At 40.1% G+C, this 16,590-nt stretch overlaps 1 protein-coding gene across 26 annotated transcripts in view; it reads left to right on the top strand.

Annotated features, from left to right (window-relative positions):
- Positions 1–16,590, top strand: part of TASP1 (taspase 1) — a 504,811-nt gene that overhangs the window by 150,177 nt on the left and 338,044 nt on the right. For 23 of the 26 annotated variants that reach the window (XR_011379999.1, XR_011380001.1, XR_011380000.1 and 20 more), the window contains one exon: positions 11,985–12,095. The exons of the other annotated variants lie outside the window; for them this stretch is intronic. Coding sequence is in view for 11 of the 23 variants with exons in the window: in XM_070052103.1 (XP_069908204.1) it covers positions 11,985–12,095 (111 nt within the window). In the remaining 12 variants the exon portion in view is untranslated. The remainder of the gene's footprint in view (positions 1–11,984; positions 12,096–16,590) is intronic. 26 annotated transcript variants of the gene reach the window in all.

Here is a 16,590-nt window from a genome sequence, read left to right as displayed (position 1 = left end):
CAGATCCTTTTGTGTTCCTTATCTACACCTAATTATAACTTTGGTCTTGATCATGGATTAAAATGTTCAAGACTTGTTTTTTTCTTCCTTGTATTTCCTTTATTCATGTGATAATTATAGTGACTGACCATTATGGAGCAAGCTTATTACTTGGAGTGATAAGACTTGGATCTTAGAATATCATTTTTTTTCAGTTTACCTTTATTTGTCAAATAGGAATGGTAATACCATCTTTATAAGATATTTGTAAAGCCTTATAGATATTTGTGTAAGCCCCAGAAATACAGTAGTTGATCACTTAATGGTGAATCAATGAGACAATGACCTCTTCTCCCTGAAATTAAGTTCTCCATAATTGAATATAATCTAAATATACTGCTTCATTAATTACATTAATTAATAGCATTTATAAAGGATATTGTCATATTGAGTGCCCATTTCAAGTCTCTTAACTGAATTTTAACCAGGAAGTGTTTTGAGTTCTTAAAGTTCATTCAGATTTAAATATTTTGTCTTGTGAAGAATTTCAAACCACGTAAACTAAGCCATTTAGTTTTTCAAATGGGGAAACTGAGGCATGTACATCTTAAGTGACTCTTTTAGTTTCTGCATCTGAAATTGGTTCACTTTATGGCTTCTCTCTGATGGAACAGAAATCCGCATGGAAGAATGGCAAAATATCAACTGAATATCACAAACAGTGCAACTTTTTTTTTTTTAAGATTTTATTTATTTATTTGAGAGATAGAGTTACAGAGGGAGGGAGAGACAGAGAGAAGGTCTTCCCTCTGCTGGCCCACTCCCCAGATGGCTGCAGTGGCCAGAGCTGAACCGATCAGAAGCCAGGAGACAGATGCTTCTTCCTGGTTTCCCAAGCGGGTGCAGGGCTCAAGCACTTGGGCCATCCTCTACCGCTTTCCCAGGCTATGGCAGAGAGCTGGATTGGAAGAGGAGTGGTGGGACACAATCCAGTGCCCAGGTGTCCACATGGGACACTGGTGCTGCAGGTGGAGGCCCCACTCACCCCGCCACAGTGCTGGGCTCCCAGTGCTGCTTTTTTAGTAGCTGTTGCCTTCAGGGAGTTCTCAGGTGTGGATCCATCTAATGCTTGTACATGTATTGTGTTTCCCAGATCAGTGTGGTAGTAATGATTGAAGTTTAGAAAGGCCATCATGGAGGAGAACACCACTTCTACTGGAGGTGGTTGCTTCTGTTTTAACATTATTTTTTATATTTTAAATAATTATGAAATGCTAGAACATGTATTAATAACATTTCCAGTGTGTAAGAGATGGTATCTCTAGGAGAAAGTTATAAAATTAGTTTTTCTTTTGGCTCTTTATCATTTGTCAAAGAAAAGGTGGAAAAACCTTCATTGCTTTTGATATATTACTACAAATACCCAAAGTGTGATGATGGGTTGTAGACTAGAGAGAACTGAATACATACTTGGGAAACACTAAATTTGTGTTGTTGAGCTATAACCTTTGGCCTTAACTGAATTAGACATCTTCACCACTTATTCCATCTCTCTATAAAGCTCCTTATGTTTTCTGCTTGTGTATAATAGATTCCAGGTTTGATAACCATGGGGACACTGTGAAGACTGGAATCATGTGTGTTCTATCACTTTTAAGGCAGCCCTCTTTTTAATTTCACAAGACAGGCTTGAAAACCAGAAGTAACCCAACTCCAAAATTGGCAGTAAATCCTCCGACAGGGAAAAGGTGACGTACTGTGTAATAAATTCCTTTGTTGAAAAAGAGATGTTGCAATACTGGAAACTGAAGTACCAAATGTTTCCTTTTAAATTTGGAAAGTCCTTTCCTCATTATTTATCTGTCCCTGTGGACTTCTAACAGGGGATGTGTTGAAAGATTCTTCAGATGCCCACTAGCCACAATGGGAGTGAATGGCAGCATTTACAGATGGCATAAATACTTCAAAATCATCAGTATCCTTAGAGATGTGTGAAGTGCCAGTGGTACTGAAGGTGAGCTTTGGTGACTGCAGACCTGGGTTCTTGGGAGCAGACTACCTAAGAATATTGAATACAACTTCACTTTTACTCTGTTTCTGGCTCATTGTGTCAGGATTGAGGGGAAAGTGGTTTATAGAAGAAATGAATGGGAGAAACATCTGGAGATTATGAGTTACATATAAAAATCCTAATCTTATTTGATGTGCTGTGGAGGAATTGTATCATAGTTGTTACCCATTGGAACACTACACTAAAAACTGGGCACATAAGGGCCTTTAATTTTTATTTTGTAATATTGTGGCTTATACCACCACTGTTGCTGCCACTAAATGAAATGAAGATAAAAAAGATAGTAAATAAATGTCAGTCTGGAGTTGATAAATTTCTTTTTTATCCTTATGACGAAAGCTTTTCTGTTTGTTATTTCTGCCTTTTGGAACTAAAACATGACTTGACAATGTGATTTTTTGAGCTGTATTACTTATATTTAGAATTTAATTATCTTAATTGGAAGGCTCCATCTTTTGCTAGAGTTGATGTAGAAAAAAGTCTTAATATGTGATAATATGTGATGAAAGTCAGATGAAATGAAGCAATCATTGCACCTGTTCTTAACTCTTACCAACTCATGCATTCAAGCTAGAGGGCTGTGAAGTGTATGAAACTAAATTCCTTTATCAGCATCTCTGCTTGCCCCAGCCCCGCCCCCCCCCCTTTGAAAAAGATTTGCTTATTTATTTGAAAGATTTACAAAGGGTGTAGGGGAGGGGAGAGAGATTGATTGATTTTTTCTATCCTGATTCACTCACAATGGCTAAGGCTGCGCCAGGGTTAAGACAGGAGTGTGGAACTCCATCTGGGTTTCTGACTTGGGTGACAGGGGCCCAAGCACTTGGGCTATCTTCTGCTGCATTCCCAGGCACAATAGCAGGGAGAGCAGGATCCAAAGTGGAGCAGTCAGGACTTGAACCAGCACCCCAGATGGGATGTCAGCATTGCAGGAGATGGCTTAGCCTACTGTATCACAACTCAAGGTTCCACCTTGACCTTTCTACCTTGATTAAAGAGAAGGTATTAAGAATGCAGGATTGGCCGGCGCCGCGGCTCACTAGGTTAATCCTCCACCTTGCGGCGCCGGCACACCGGGTTCTAGTCCCGGTCGGGGCGCCGGATTCTGTTCCAGTTGCCCCTCTTCCAGGCCAGCTCTCTGCTGTGGCCAGAGAGTGCAGTGGAGGATGGCCCAAGTCCTTGGGCCCTGCACCCCATGGGAGACCAGGAGAAGCACCTGGCTCCTGCCATCGGATCAGTGTGGTGCGCCGGCCGCAGCGCGCCGGCCATGGCGGCCATTGGAGGGTGAACCAACAGCAAAGGAAGACCTTTCTCTCTGTCTCTCTCTGTCACTGTCCACTCTGCCTGTCAAAAAAAAAAAAAAAAAATGCAGGACTGTTATATTGAAGTCAGTAATCAACCAGTTGGAGAAAAAATAGTTATAATGAAAGAAATAAGTAACATAAAAATCATGCATATTCTACAATCCCTGGAAAACCACAGGCTGTCCTTACAGACTAAGAGAAATCTTTTTGTTATTTGTTTTGATATTAGCAGTTTACTCGGGATTCATTTTGACTCTAGGTAATGGCTTAGTGCGCTTTGAAGTAATGGCAGTCAGAGTTTCAAATTAAAGAATAAACTTCCTTTATTTCAGTTTTGTGCTCTCAGTGGTGATTATAGGCTAGCTGAGAATCACTTTGTTTTAACAGAAGGAAATCAGAGAATAAGATAAGGAGAGACAGTAAAATGAGAAAATGGTTACCCTTAAGTGTCATTATTCTCATTGTTGTGCTTGTTCCTTGTATATGCTCAACTTCATGCTACAAGCATGTGGCTTTGTCTCATTTTGTTGTTGTAACAGCCCTGTAAGGTAGTTGTTATAACATTCTCCATTTCACAGCTGAGGAGTTTGAGTCTTAAAGAATCCCAATGTAATCGAGCTGGGTTCAACAAGACTATAGACTAGATAATATTAACCACTACCCTACAGGCCTTAAGGTTGAGGAGTGTGTGTGTGAGAGAGGAGAGAGAAGGAGAGGGAAAGAGGGGATTTCGGAGATGTAGAGGGAGAGGAAGAAGGAGGAGGAGAAAAGGAAAATGAATGAGTGAATGAGTTGAATAACTAAAATGGGCAAACTCTCCTAAAAGACGACCCTCATGGTTGACCCAGAAATCTTGTATTTTTCCTTTAATAAAGATACGGAAGCTTTCTGTAATGTAAGCCCATGTATTTACTACAGAAATGGTAGCACTGTTGTAAACAAAGATGAGGGGAAAATAAAGTTACTCTGTTAATTCTTCTCCTTTCCTTGGGGTTTTGCTGACTCTTTCTGGATTCTAAACAAAGCCACAAACAGATGTTCTAAAGATGGCCTCCCTAAAATGGTATCACGTGGCTGAGGGAGCAGTTATTCTATACATGGATGAAAGGCACTCTTAAATATGTAAGATTCCATTTCTCAGGCAATGTAAAATACTTACTTTAAGCTAATTACTGGCCCCTTTATTGAAACTAATTAAAAAGAAATTTGGCTGTTGGAACAATTAAATGTATCAAGTTTCCCCAAAAAACTCAGTTAAAATCAATGGTCTCATCCCAAATAATTTTTTTCATGTATTTGCACTAGTGATGTCTGATAAATAAATACACATGAGCTTCCTAGAAATTATATTTGAATCTATGCAAAGTGTTGAGTTAGATAAAGTAGTTAGTAGTCATCATCTTTCAGTGTAAATTTTCTGAGCCATTTTTGTTTGCCAGGAAGAGCCCTTTATACACATCAAGAATGCATTTGGTCCCATGTGTTCATTAATGGATGTGTGAATAAAGAACATGGGATACATACAGATAATGGAGTAGTATTCAGTTTTGCAAAAGAAAGGGAATCTGGACATATACTACAACATGAATGAGCTTTGAAGATGCTAAGTGAAGCATGTCAGTCATAAAAGGATAAATATTGTATGGTTCTTATAAGGTGTGTTCATCAACTTTTCATTATTATGGGAAAGTACCTGAGAGAAGCTAACCTTAGGAAGGGCTTATTTCTGCTCATAGTTTTAGAATTTCACAGTGCAATATTGGGAGGCCCCACTGGCTTGGCACATGATGATGGGATTTTTGCTGGTGGAGTCCCGAGGCAGCCAGAACATCACGTGGCAAAAGAGAGAATGTATCACTGTGTCTCTTCTATAAAGCCACCACAGTTTGACTGTGGGGACTCTGCCCTAAAACCTAACCTAGTCTGATCCCTTCTCAAAGACTTCATATCTAAAAAACATAGTTGGATTCCCTTTTGCCCCCTTAGTGACCCTAACCTAAGACTTTGGGGACCAAAGTCTTTAAGACCTGGGCTTTTGGGGGCTACCCAAACTAATATCCAAACCATAGCATGAGGGTATTGCAAAAAATTCATGGAAAATGGGATTTCAACATGAGTTTATTTTGTACAAAATTTTTGAAATCTTTGAAGGTGAGGGGTCTTCAAGAAGCTCATGAAGCATTTGTGCTCATTCATGTCGCCCCTCAGTCACAGGAAGATTGCTGTACCCCTCAGCTGTGCAAGTGTAACACATGGAAAGTTGGATTTGGTCAGATGTTCTAGAAACATTCAATTTAATGTTCCCTGAATATCCATATACTCCCTCATGTTACACTGATCCCTGCAGTTGCCTGGGAACATAAAGTCGTTTCTGACCAAATGACTGGAGTGGAAATAATATATGTCACTTTCACTCTAAAGAGCAAAAACAGCTATAGGTGGCTCTTGTTCCTGTGTATGGTAAAGAGAGTGCATTTTGAGGTGCAGGAGCCTCCTGCTGGCCTGTTTTGTTCCTGAGAAAGTGTGGGGAACAGATTCCCCAGGTGACCCAGGCATGGCCTATAAACATTGAAAATTGCATTTTTGTTATGTTAAGTCACTGAGATTTGACAGTTGTCTGTCTTTGCAGTCAAATATTACTATTCTGACTGGTATTCCAGAGTGGGTTTTTACCAGATCTGATATAGGATGCCAGCGTCGCAAGTGATGGCTTAACTGACTATGCCACAATGGCAGTCCCATAAGCATAATTTTATTCAGAGACATAGAACATCTGATTGTATCTATGATACTATCAGTCATCAATGATTATTATTTATATCAGTTAATTTACAGTTATAAATATTTATATACTAATTCTGTTTTTTCTTTATTACTTTTTTAAAAAAGATTATTTATTTGAAATTCACAGTTACACAGAGAAGGAGAAGGAGAGAGAGAGAGAGAGAGAGGTCTTCTATCCGCTGGTTCACTCCCTAATTGGCCACAAAGGCTAGAGCTTCTTCTGGGTCCCCAACATGGGTGCAGGGGCCCAAGGACTGGGGCCATCTTCTACTGCTTTCCTAGGCCGTAGCAGAGAGCTGGATCGGAAGTGGAGCAGCTGTGACCCGAGCTGGCGCCCATATGGGATGCCGGCACTCAGGTGGTGGTTTACCTGCTGTGCCACAGCGCTGGCCCCTTTCTTTGTTACTTGAGATACTTCCATAGAGAAATTTCCCTTTATAGACTCTGGTTACCTTGCTGTGCAATTCCTCTTAGGACAGAGTGCTTGATTGTTTTCTTTCATTTCTCAGTTTTCAGAATAGTTAATTGGTTTGTAGCATCCTCCAAAGGCGATCAGTGCTTTAAGTTACGAATTTGTGTTTCAGTCCATTCATTTGTCATTCTTAGCAATGCTGAATAAGTGTTTACTTTTTAAGTTCTTTTACAATTTAGTATTTACCACATTTCCTTTAGGCTTATTGAAGTTCTTATTCTGTGAATAATTCACATTTTCTGCTAAGATCTGAGAATATAAGCATACTCAGATGTAAGTAAGGCTTAAAAGAGGGTGTAATGAAGTGCTTATTTCTGATATCTGAGTAAAGGTTGGAACTCTACCTTTGAATCACACTTCACCTCTGTGGCAGCATATTCTAAGAAGCCTTGCAATTTGGTGGGGAACCTGCAGAAGAACAAGCATTTGATATCCTGTCTCTCAGATTAAAAGCTATATCTGTCAATAATATTACTCATTTAAAAAATTTCTTGGTAAAAATTAGTCACTAAAAAACTGTGTATTTCTGTTTTACAACAGAGGAGGAAGTTCCCCTAACACACATGTATTTTTGTTGACTTCTTATGGTTTAGCTGTTTCACTTGACACATGCATATGTGACTTTCTGAAGATTCATTTAACTTAAATATGCCAGTTTCCCAACAATTGTTATCACCCTTAAGTATAAAATCTCACTGTTCAACATCAGTTTTGTGTACAAAGGGATTTAAAAATTGTACAGTTTCATGAGTTTAGCACAGTATCTTTATGCAGTGTCAAACATGTCTTCTTCCTATTAGCTTTATTTTTCCTTTCTCTGATTATAAAAATAATGTTGGAAAAATTAGCAAAATTAGGATTGCCATAATCCTGCTCACAAAGTTATATTTGAAAAGTTAATAGAAAATAGAATTGAAACATAAGCTGGCCGGCACTGCGGCTCACTAGGCTAATCCTCCGCCTTGCGGCGCAGGCACACCAGGTTCTAGTCCCGGTTGGGGCGCTGGATTCTGTCCCAGTTGCCCCTCTTCCAGGCCAGCTCTCTGCTGTGGCCAGGGAATGCAGTAGAGGATGGCCCAGGTGCTTGGGCCCTGCACCCCATGGGAGACCAGGATAAGTACCTGGCTCCTGGCTTCGGATCAGCACGGTGCGCAGGCCGCAGTGCGCTGGCTGCGGGCGGCCATTGGAGGGTGAACCAATGGCAAAGGAAGACCTTTCTCTCTGTCTCTCTCTCTCTCTCTCTCACTGTCCACTCTGGCTGTCAAAAAAATAAATAAATAAATTTTTTGAAATTCATGCACAGTTTTTTTTTTTTTTTTTTTTTTTTATTTTTGACAGGCAGAGTGGACAGTGAGAGAGAGAGAGACAGAGAGAAAGGTCTTCCATTGCCGTTGGTTCACCCTCCAATGGCCGCCGCGGCCGGCGCGCTGCGGCCGGCGCACCGCGCTGATCCGATGGCAGGAGCCAGGAGCCAGGTGCTTTTCCTGGTCTCCCATGGGGTGCAGGGCCCAAGCACCTGGGCCATCCTCCACTGCACTCCCTGGCCACAGCAGAGGGCTGGCCTGGAAGAGGGGCAACCGGGACAGAATCCGGCGCCCCGACCGGGACTAGAACCCGGTGTGCCGGCGCCGCTAGGCGGAGGATTAACCTAGTGAGCTGCGGCGCCGGCCCACAGTTTTTATAATATGCTTTTTCCATGAACTTTTTGAGGACCTCTCCTCCTTGTATTAATTACATATGTCATTCTTTCTCTAAATGGAGCTGTTCACCAAGAGATGTTTCGATCTTGGAGAATGTTCAAATTTACAGTTTACCAAAAAATACAGAGAAGTTATTTCTAGTCAAATATCAGATGGTTTTTCAAATCTTTTGCACTTTTATGAACTATTTGTATCTTCAGCAACAAGTGTATATTTTATATGCATGTATAATGAACACATGTGCTTTTCTGTATGTTTGCATGTGTATATATAGGGGGAGTGAAAAAAAGGAGGGAGGGTGACAGGAGAGACGAATATATGAAGAGAACATTGCTGAAATGAAAGGCATCAACATGGTTTGTAAATATTATATATGTTATAAATATTAAGAATAGTTCTTAGGGAGATTTTTGCTAGTGTCTAATGCTGTCACATTGCATACCAACTGAATAAAGAAATATGTGTTATATGTCAGTTTGTATTCCTTTTAGTTTCATGGGTTTAAAAATTTGAAGCCATTATTTAGAAGTTTGATTTAACAATCTTAGTCCATATTTCTTTTATTTATTTGAAGATTATTTTATTTATTTATTTTTTATTTGAGAGACAGAGAGAAAGAGATCAATTTTTCATCCCCTGGTTCACTCCCCAAATGTCTGCAACAGCAAGGGTTGGGCTAGGCCAAAGTTAGGAGCTGGGAAATTAATCTGCCTCTCCCATGTAGGTGACTTGAGACTCAGCTACTAGAACCATTATCTGCGGCTGCTCCCAGGGTTCTCATTAATGGGAAGCTAGTATCTACCAGTGGAGTCAGGACTCCAACCTGGGCACAGAAAGTGGAATGTGGGTGTCCTGAGCTGCAGCTTAACTGCTACCCCAAATATTGCCCCCCCATTTCTTTTTGATTACTAGGAACCTTCCCTTCTCATTTACATTTGTGTGTCTGTGTATGCGTGTATGTGTATGCAGATGAATGATTTGGAAAAATGTTACTTTGTCCCTGGTCCTGTTAAGGAATCTGAGTGTATCTTTGAGATACTCTTTATTTTAGTGTGATTTTTTTTTTGAGGATAGAATTGAGGCATCTTGAACTGAGTCTCTTCGAATGCTTAGGATTAATTTATAGGCTTTATCTATTATGTGAATTAATGGAGAACTTGATTTTCTAATAAATGAACATAGCACTTTTGGCAAGAATTATTTTTAGTGGAAAAACTTGTAAATGAAAAAATATTTGTGGTGATCTTGTGCATCTACTGTTCTTGTTTGGGAAAAAGGACACTGACATTTTCATTAATGGAATTTGTTTTATATGAAAGATGCATGTCATTCATTTATTTGTTTTTAAAGATTTACTTATTTGAAAGCAGAGCAACAGAAAGAGAGGGAGGAGAGACAGAGAAAGGTCTTCTATGCACTGCTTCACTCCTCAAATGGCTACATCAGCCAGCTCTGGGTGGGGCTCCAGTCGGGAGCCTGGAACTCTATCAAAGTCTCCTATGTGGGTGGCAGGGACCCAAGCACTTGGGCCATCTTCTGCTTTTCCAGCACATTAGCAGGGAGCTGGATTGAAAGCAGAGCAGCTGGTGCTTGGACCAGTGCTTTAATATTGGACACTGGCATCATAAATGGTGGCTTGGCCTGCTGTACCGCAGCACCAGACCCAGAAAAGATGTGTTTCAAGGGTCATTTACTATTTTTTTAAAGTCTTTCTCTTCCAATGTTTATAAGAGTAGGCTTTAAGAATTTGGTTACTTCTAAGGAAAACAAAGTTTTTTTCTGGAAATATTTTATTAGAACTCATCAATTGATAAATTAAATAGCCTTTGTCCTACTTTTACAGTTACTTTCTACTTTTAAAAGTTATAAAACTTAATGGTATAGGAAGTATCTCCCTACCTCTGTTGCTGCCATTACCTGGTGTATTTGAATGGTTCAAGTTCATTTCAGGATTAAAATGTACTATTTCTTTAGCACTAGAGAGAATCTTTACCCTGAAAGCTTTAAAATTATGTAAGACAGTGAGAAAGGTGTGATTTTGTTAAGACCACTATTTAACTGTTGATTGTGATGACAGTGCACTGAAAAGTAGGTAGGGTGGGGATCAGTGGTGATCAGTGGATCAGTGGTAAGATTCCAGCTGCCCTGTCTGCCTAGATTTCTTCTTTTTTTTTTTTTTTTTTTTTTAACGGGCCTGCACTGTGGCTTAATGGGTTACAGCCCTGGCCTGAAGCGCCAGGATCCCATATAGGTGCCGGTTCTAGTCCTGGCTGCTCCTCTTCCTTTTTTTTTTTTTTTTTTTTTTTTGACAGGCAGAGTGGATAGTGAGAGAGACAGAGAGAAAGGTCTTCCTTTTGCCGTTGGTTCACCCTCCAATGGCTGCCATGGCTAGCGCGCTGCGGCCGGCGCACCGCGCTGATCCGAAGCCAGGAGCCAGGTACTTCTCCTGGTCTCCCATGGGGTACAGGGCCCAAGCACTTGGGCCATCCTCCACTGCACTCCCTGGCCACAGCAGAGAGCTGGCCTGGAAGAGGGGCAACTGGGACAGAATCCGGCGCCCCGACCGGGACTAGAACCCGGTGTGCCGGCGCCGCTAGGTGGAGGATTAGCCTAGTGAGCCGTGGTGCCAGCCTGGCTGCCCCTCTTCCAATCCAGCTCTCTGCTTTGGCCTGGGAAAGCAGTAGAAGATGGCCCAAATCCCTGGGCCCCTGAACCCTTGTTGGAGACCCGGAAGAAGCTCCTGGCTCCTGGCTTTGGATCGGTGCAGCCCCAGCCGTTGCAGCCATCTGGGGAGTGAACCAGCAGATGGAAGACCTCTCTCTGTCTCTACCTCTCACTGTAACTCTGTTGTTCAGATAAATAAAATAAATCTTAAAAAAAAAAATAAGAATTACACAGAGAGAGAAGGAGAGGCAGAGAGACAAAGTCAGAGTTATATATAGAGAGAAGGAGAGGCAGTGAGACAGAGGTCTTCCATCCACTGGTTCACTCTGCAGTTGGCTGCAATCTCCAGAGGAGCACTGATCCGAAGCCAGGAGCTCCTCCCAGGTCTCCCACGTGGGTGCAGGGACCCGAGCACTTGGGCCATCTTCTACTGCTGTCTCAGGCCATAGCAGAGAGCTGGATTGGAAGTGGAACAGCCGGGACTGGAACTGGTGCCCATATGGGATGCCGGCACTGCACGTGGTGGCTTTACCCGCTACGTCACAGTGCCGGCCCCCTTCCTTACACTCTTGTGTGTGGGTGCAAGAAGGAAAATGGCTCATGGCCATAAATAGTCAGTTACTGATGGGACACTAAGGCCAACTGGAAGGAAACAAATCAAGAAACTGTAAACAGGGTCTTCTGTGTTTACCTAACAGTGGGAGAAATTCTGCTTGGAGAATCTAAATAGCTGTGTTATATAAATTATTCCTAGAAAAAAAGGGTTTTACCCTTATTTTTATTTCTTTTTAGTATTAGACAGTCATGTGTATCTTTAGTTTCTCATTACTAATTCTCATTACTAAATCTACCAGCTTGTTCATAGAAGTCATTTCATTCCTCACAGACTTGGTCTCCAGTATAAGTACTTCTTAACTAATATACTGGGGAGTAATTTGTCTGTGAGTCAGACAAGCAGGGTGTTCAGTACTGCTTTTCCTCAATCATTCTTGATTTCCTTGGACTTCTAGGATGTGGAGAGCATCTCGTGCGCACCATACTGGCTAGAGAATGTTCACATGCTTTACAAGCTGAAGATGCTCACCAAGCTCTGTTGGAGACTATGCAAAACAAGTTTATCAGTAAGTATGACATGAAAAAAATTGCATCCTTCTACATCTAGATTGTTTCATTGAGCTATAAGTGCTGAGTCAAGTACACTGTATATATTTGTATATGTGTGTGTGTATTTCTACACACACAGAGATATATATATTTACATTTTATATATATAAATATATATATATTTATTATACATATATATATATATATATTTAGCTCAAGGACCCAGCATAGACTTAGACCCTTAGTTAATATTGGTCATGAAAAAAAGTTTCACAGTAGGTAATACAGCATGAAACCTGCTGAACTCCAATGCCCAAGTGATGAGACTTAGTCCAGGATTACAATGATATATAGTAGAATAAAATTCCTGCAAAACTAAAATTCAAGTAGCAATTTGCTGTAAAATTTTTATAATACAATTTGATTCATTCTTTTAAATCAGTGCTACATTCCTGTATCTGGTACTGCCATGTGCACTTGCATAGGACTGAATTGCAATCCCTCCTGGATACCATTTGCCCAGCTGTATAACCTGATGTGAAACTACATCTGCCTGGAGGAGTGCTTTTTTCTAATCTGTAGAAAAGTTTTATTTGGCTTAGCAATGGCCCTATACATAGCTATTACTTTGAGTTAAAGCCATTTGATTTAGTCTGGTTTCCCCATCATTTAACATTTAGCTTACTACTATGAAAGGCCTGTGAAATTGTATCAGAAACATAAAACATAGCTAAAAAGAGGTTAGGGTAATAAATCATGAACACATAAGCTAGTGAGAAAGAACACCATGGGATTAAGCTGCGGCAAGGGGAATGTCCCCCACTTAAAGAATTAAAATGGGATAATGAGGTACTAAATATGTGGTGAGGACATAACTCCCACAGTACAGGAAGAGTCACCCCCACAAAGGGCTGATGGACAAAGGGCTCTTAGAACTGGCCCCAGAATCTCTGGGATAGGTGAGAAAGAGAACAGAGGAGCACAGACAGAGACATGGCAATGGAATTAGAATCTGTCTTTAGGATTGTGGTAGGATCCTGGTGAACAACCAGGGTGACTCAGTTTCCCTAACATCTGGTGAGAAGTTCAACCTCTGGGATTATATTAACTTTTCCAAAATGGCAGGTCCTAGTACCCTTTAAGCAAATGACAAGCCAGGTGAGGCAAAGATTATTCCTTAATTAGTATGTTTTATGTGTACATAAAAGCAGAATATTCAGAAATAAGCAAGATCACTGTATGAAATGATAGGCAAAAATAGGTAAGAGATAATTACTTGAGCACTGAGAGCTGGAAATAAGCTTGCACTGTATGTCTATGGGGGAAATTGCCCAGGAAAACCTACCCCTTCAAGGAGACTCTTCAGTTTCAGACTGCTGTCAGGTTGTCGGCATTGAAGTCAAGGGCTCTTCGTTCTACCAGATGCCTTTTCAGAGTGAATTCTTGCAGAGCGGAGTCATGGCAAGATGTCTCTCAGATGACAAGTTGAAGGCACTGGTAGTTATTGCCACAGAAGGTGTATTTCCTTAGCTTCTAGATGTTAACCTTGGAGGGAAAATTCTGGACAAAGTTACCGTATTTGCACATCAGAACACAGTTGTCAGTGTAGCGTGTCACTTGACCATTGTGAAATAATGGACCTCCTTGCTGCCAGTTAGCTGATTGGCCTGGTTGTAACCTGTATTGCAAGAAAAAGTTCAAAATGGAGTTAGGGCTGTCAGAGCATAGTCACATTCATCATAATTAAAATACCAATTTACTTAGATTCAAGAATCAAAACATGGCAAAGAACATATTCACAATATAAGGATTCCTTCAAACTATTGATTTTGCTAAAATTTAGCCATGACCTACTCAAAACACATTTCATCCCAAAGCTGTTTGTACTTAGAATTGTAAAAAGTCCACTTAGAAGCTCAAAGGATAAAACTGAATTCAACTAGATGAGTATGTAACTGTTGGCCTAAATGGAAGGTTCCTGGTGTAGGGGTAAAATGTGGATTACTTCCTCAGAAAGTAAGCATTGTTGTTAAGACTTTTTTTTTTTTTAAAGATTTATTGATTTATTTGAAAGGCGGAGTTACAAAGAGAAAGAGGCAGAGAGAGAGCGAGAGTGAGAGAGAGAGAGAGAGATCTTGGATCAGCTGGTTCACTCCCCAGATGGCTGCAATGGCTGAAGCTGAGCCGATCTAAAGCCAGTATCCAGGAGCTTCCTCGAGGCCTCCCACCCAGGAGCAGGGGCCCAAGGACGTGGGCCATCTTCCACTGCTTTCCTAGGCCACAGCAGAGAACTGGGTTGGAAGTGGAGCAGCCAGGACTTGAACTGGCACCACATGGGATGTTGGCCCTGTAGGTGGTGGCCCCACCCCTACATCACAGTGCCAGCCCCTGTTCAGGCTTTTAATAATATATTATACCCTATCAGGAAAATAAAAGTTTTGGCCATAGAGAGAGAGAAAAAAAAGCAGATGATGGGCAGAAAAGAATTGAATTGGTTTATCTGAATGAAGAATAGATGAAGGAATTTTATTCAGGTGCTTTTTCACAGTTACTTGGACTGAGGTTGTGAAGATATGAATTATAGTGTTAGCTGTGTGTATACTTATTAGAACTGCTCAAATGACAAAGTATGTGCTGAGGAATGAGTAATAAACAAGTTGTAAACAAGACATTGCAGTCTGCCTCCAGTGACTTTTCGGAAAAGATTGACTACATTTATGTTACTGAGATCAGAATCAGACTTAAGTCTTAACTTTCTAATAACAATTACCATTATTGAGTGTTCTTTTTAAGGAAAACCAAATTCTGACCTTAGTGGCGTATGTGATTTATCTAATTTGCTGTGAGTTGTACAGATGTATATAGTAGATGCATTTCTAGAACATTAAAAGGAAAGATTAGAGTTGAAAACTGGACATTTAAGGAAACTTCTAGAAACCCTGTGATGAGCGTGTAATTATCACATATGGTAACTTCCTGCTTGCTGAGAATGACCTGATGCACTTTACTGAATCTACAACCACAGGTTCACTGGCCAGTTCTGCTTTTCCACATTTGTGTCCCTTCTAAGGCGCTCCTGTCACTCTTCTGTTGCTCTACTGTACCCTCATTCTGTATAGCTGTTCCAAATTGCTTATAGAGTTGAACTGAAGTATTTCATTTTTGCCCATTAGCTAATGCATATTAAATCCTGTCTTAAAAATTCCCAGCTCTCAGAAAGGAACAAGGAACTTGAGAGCTTGCCTAATTAATGCGCTTATTTAATAGTCGAAGAAAGTTATTTTAAGTTCCATATCCTGGGAGTCAGGACAGCCTCCTTCTACTCTCAGATGTGTTCGACTTACTCTGGGTGTAGAAAGTTACCTAAGCAGTTTTGTTTTAAGAAAGTGAGAACAATAGACAAGGAGCAGTATTTTATGATGCTAGTTTCTATGAAAACTCTACTAGAATCGGTCAATAAATGTGAAATTATTTTTAAGCGGAATTGGAAATGAGATTTGAAAATAAAGATTTTAGGGGAATTCTTTGAGAATTACAGCATGTTATTTACAACATAATTGGAACAAACTAAATCAAATTTGCCAAAAGCCTGAACTTGAAGCAAGATTGGGCTCTTTCTTTTAATGTACTGTAGGTATAAGTAGCTGCTTTAGGATAAGTCTCTTTGTTCTCACTTTTCTCATGTGTAGAATGAAGGGACAGCTCTACTTGGTCTTTGAAATTCCAACCAGCTCCAAAATTCTTGGTTGAGTTCAGAGATCAGTCTAAAGTACTTATGTAAATGCAGTACAAAGTTAAATTAGTTGCTAATTGAAATTATAAATTAAAAACCAGTAAATGGTTGAGCTCAAGTCCTATTTGAAGTACTTTGGCTAAATTCCTTTCTAGCAGTGATTGAGGAAAACTCCAACTACTAGCTTGGTTTTATGGAAATTAAGATATTCCTCATTTTTTACTTTTGAAAACTGACATTCCTTTTTTTCTTTCAAAATAATTGGTATACATGATATATCTAAAGAGTTTCATTGCAGTATATGCATAGAAACCTTTTGTATAAGTGAAATACCTCCTTTTCATTCATCTGAGTCCCGTTTCTCTTGCCAAAAGAACCAGTGCTCACAGTTTTGTATGCACCATTATAGTCAGTCTGTCTGTCCATCTATCTCTATCATCATTTTAAATAATCATGGAGAAGAGATTTCTGTTATGTTGTTTTTCAGCATATTTTTCACTTAATATATCTTGATACTCTTGATAGTATGTCAGTATGCTGTGATTCCATAATTTATTTATTCCCCTACTGAAAGAGATGACAAGATGTCACTTGTCTGTAGTTTTTTCTGTATCATTTTACAAGGTATGAATGCTTGTTCCTTCACACTATTAATTAAGCATTTTGTGAGATTCCATTTTTTCTGCTTTTTTAGTATATCAGTGATAATTGCCTTAGTGTTTGGAATCTACATTTATGACTAATCTGAGTTTTAATAACACTATACCACTTCATAAGCT

The sequence above is a fragment of the Oryctolagus cuniculus genome, chromosome 11 (assembly GCF_964237555.1).
Source record: "Oryctolagus cuniculus chromosome 11, mOryCun1.1, whole genome shotgun sequence".
Taxonomy (NCBI): domain Eukaryota; kingdom Metazoa; phylum Chordata; class Mammalia; order Lagomorpha; family Leporidae; genus Oryctolagus; species Oryctolagus cuniculus.
Note: the sequence above shows the minus strand (reverse complement) of the source record. Positions and strands in the feature narration are given on the sequence as shown.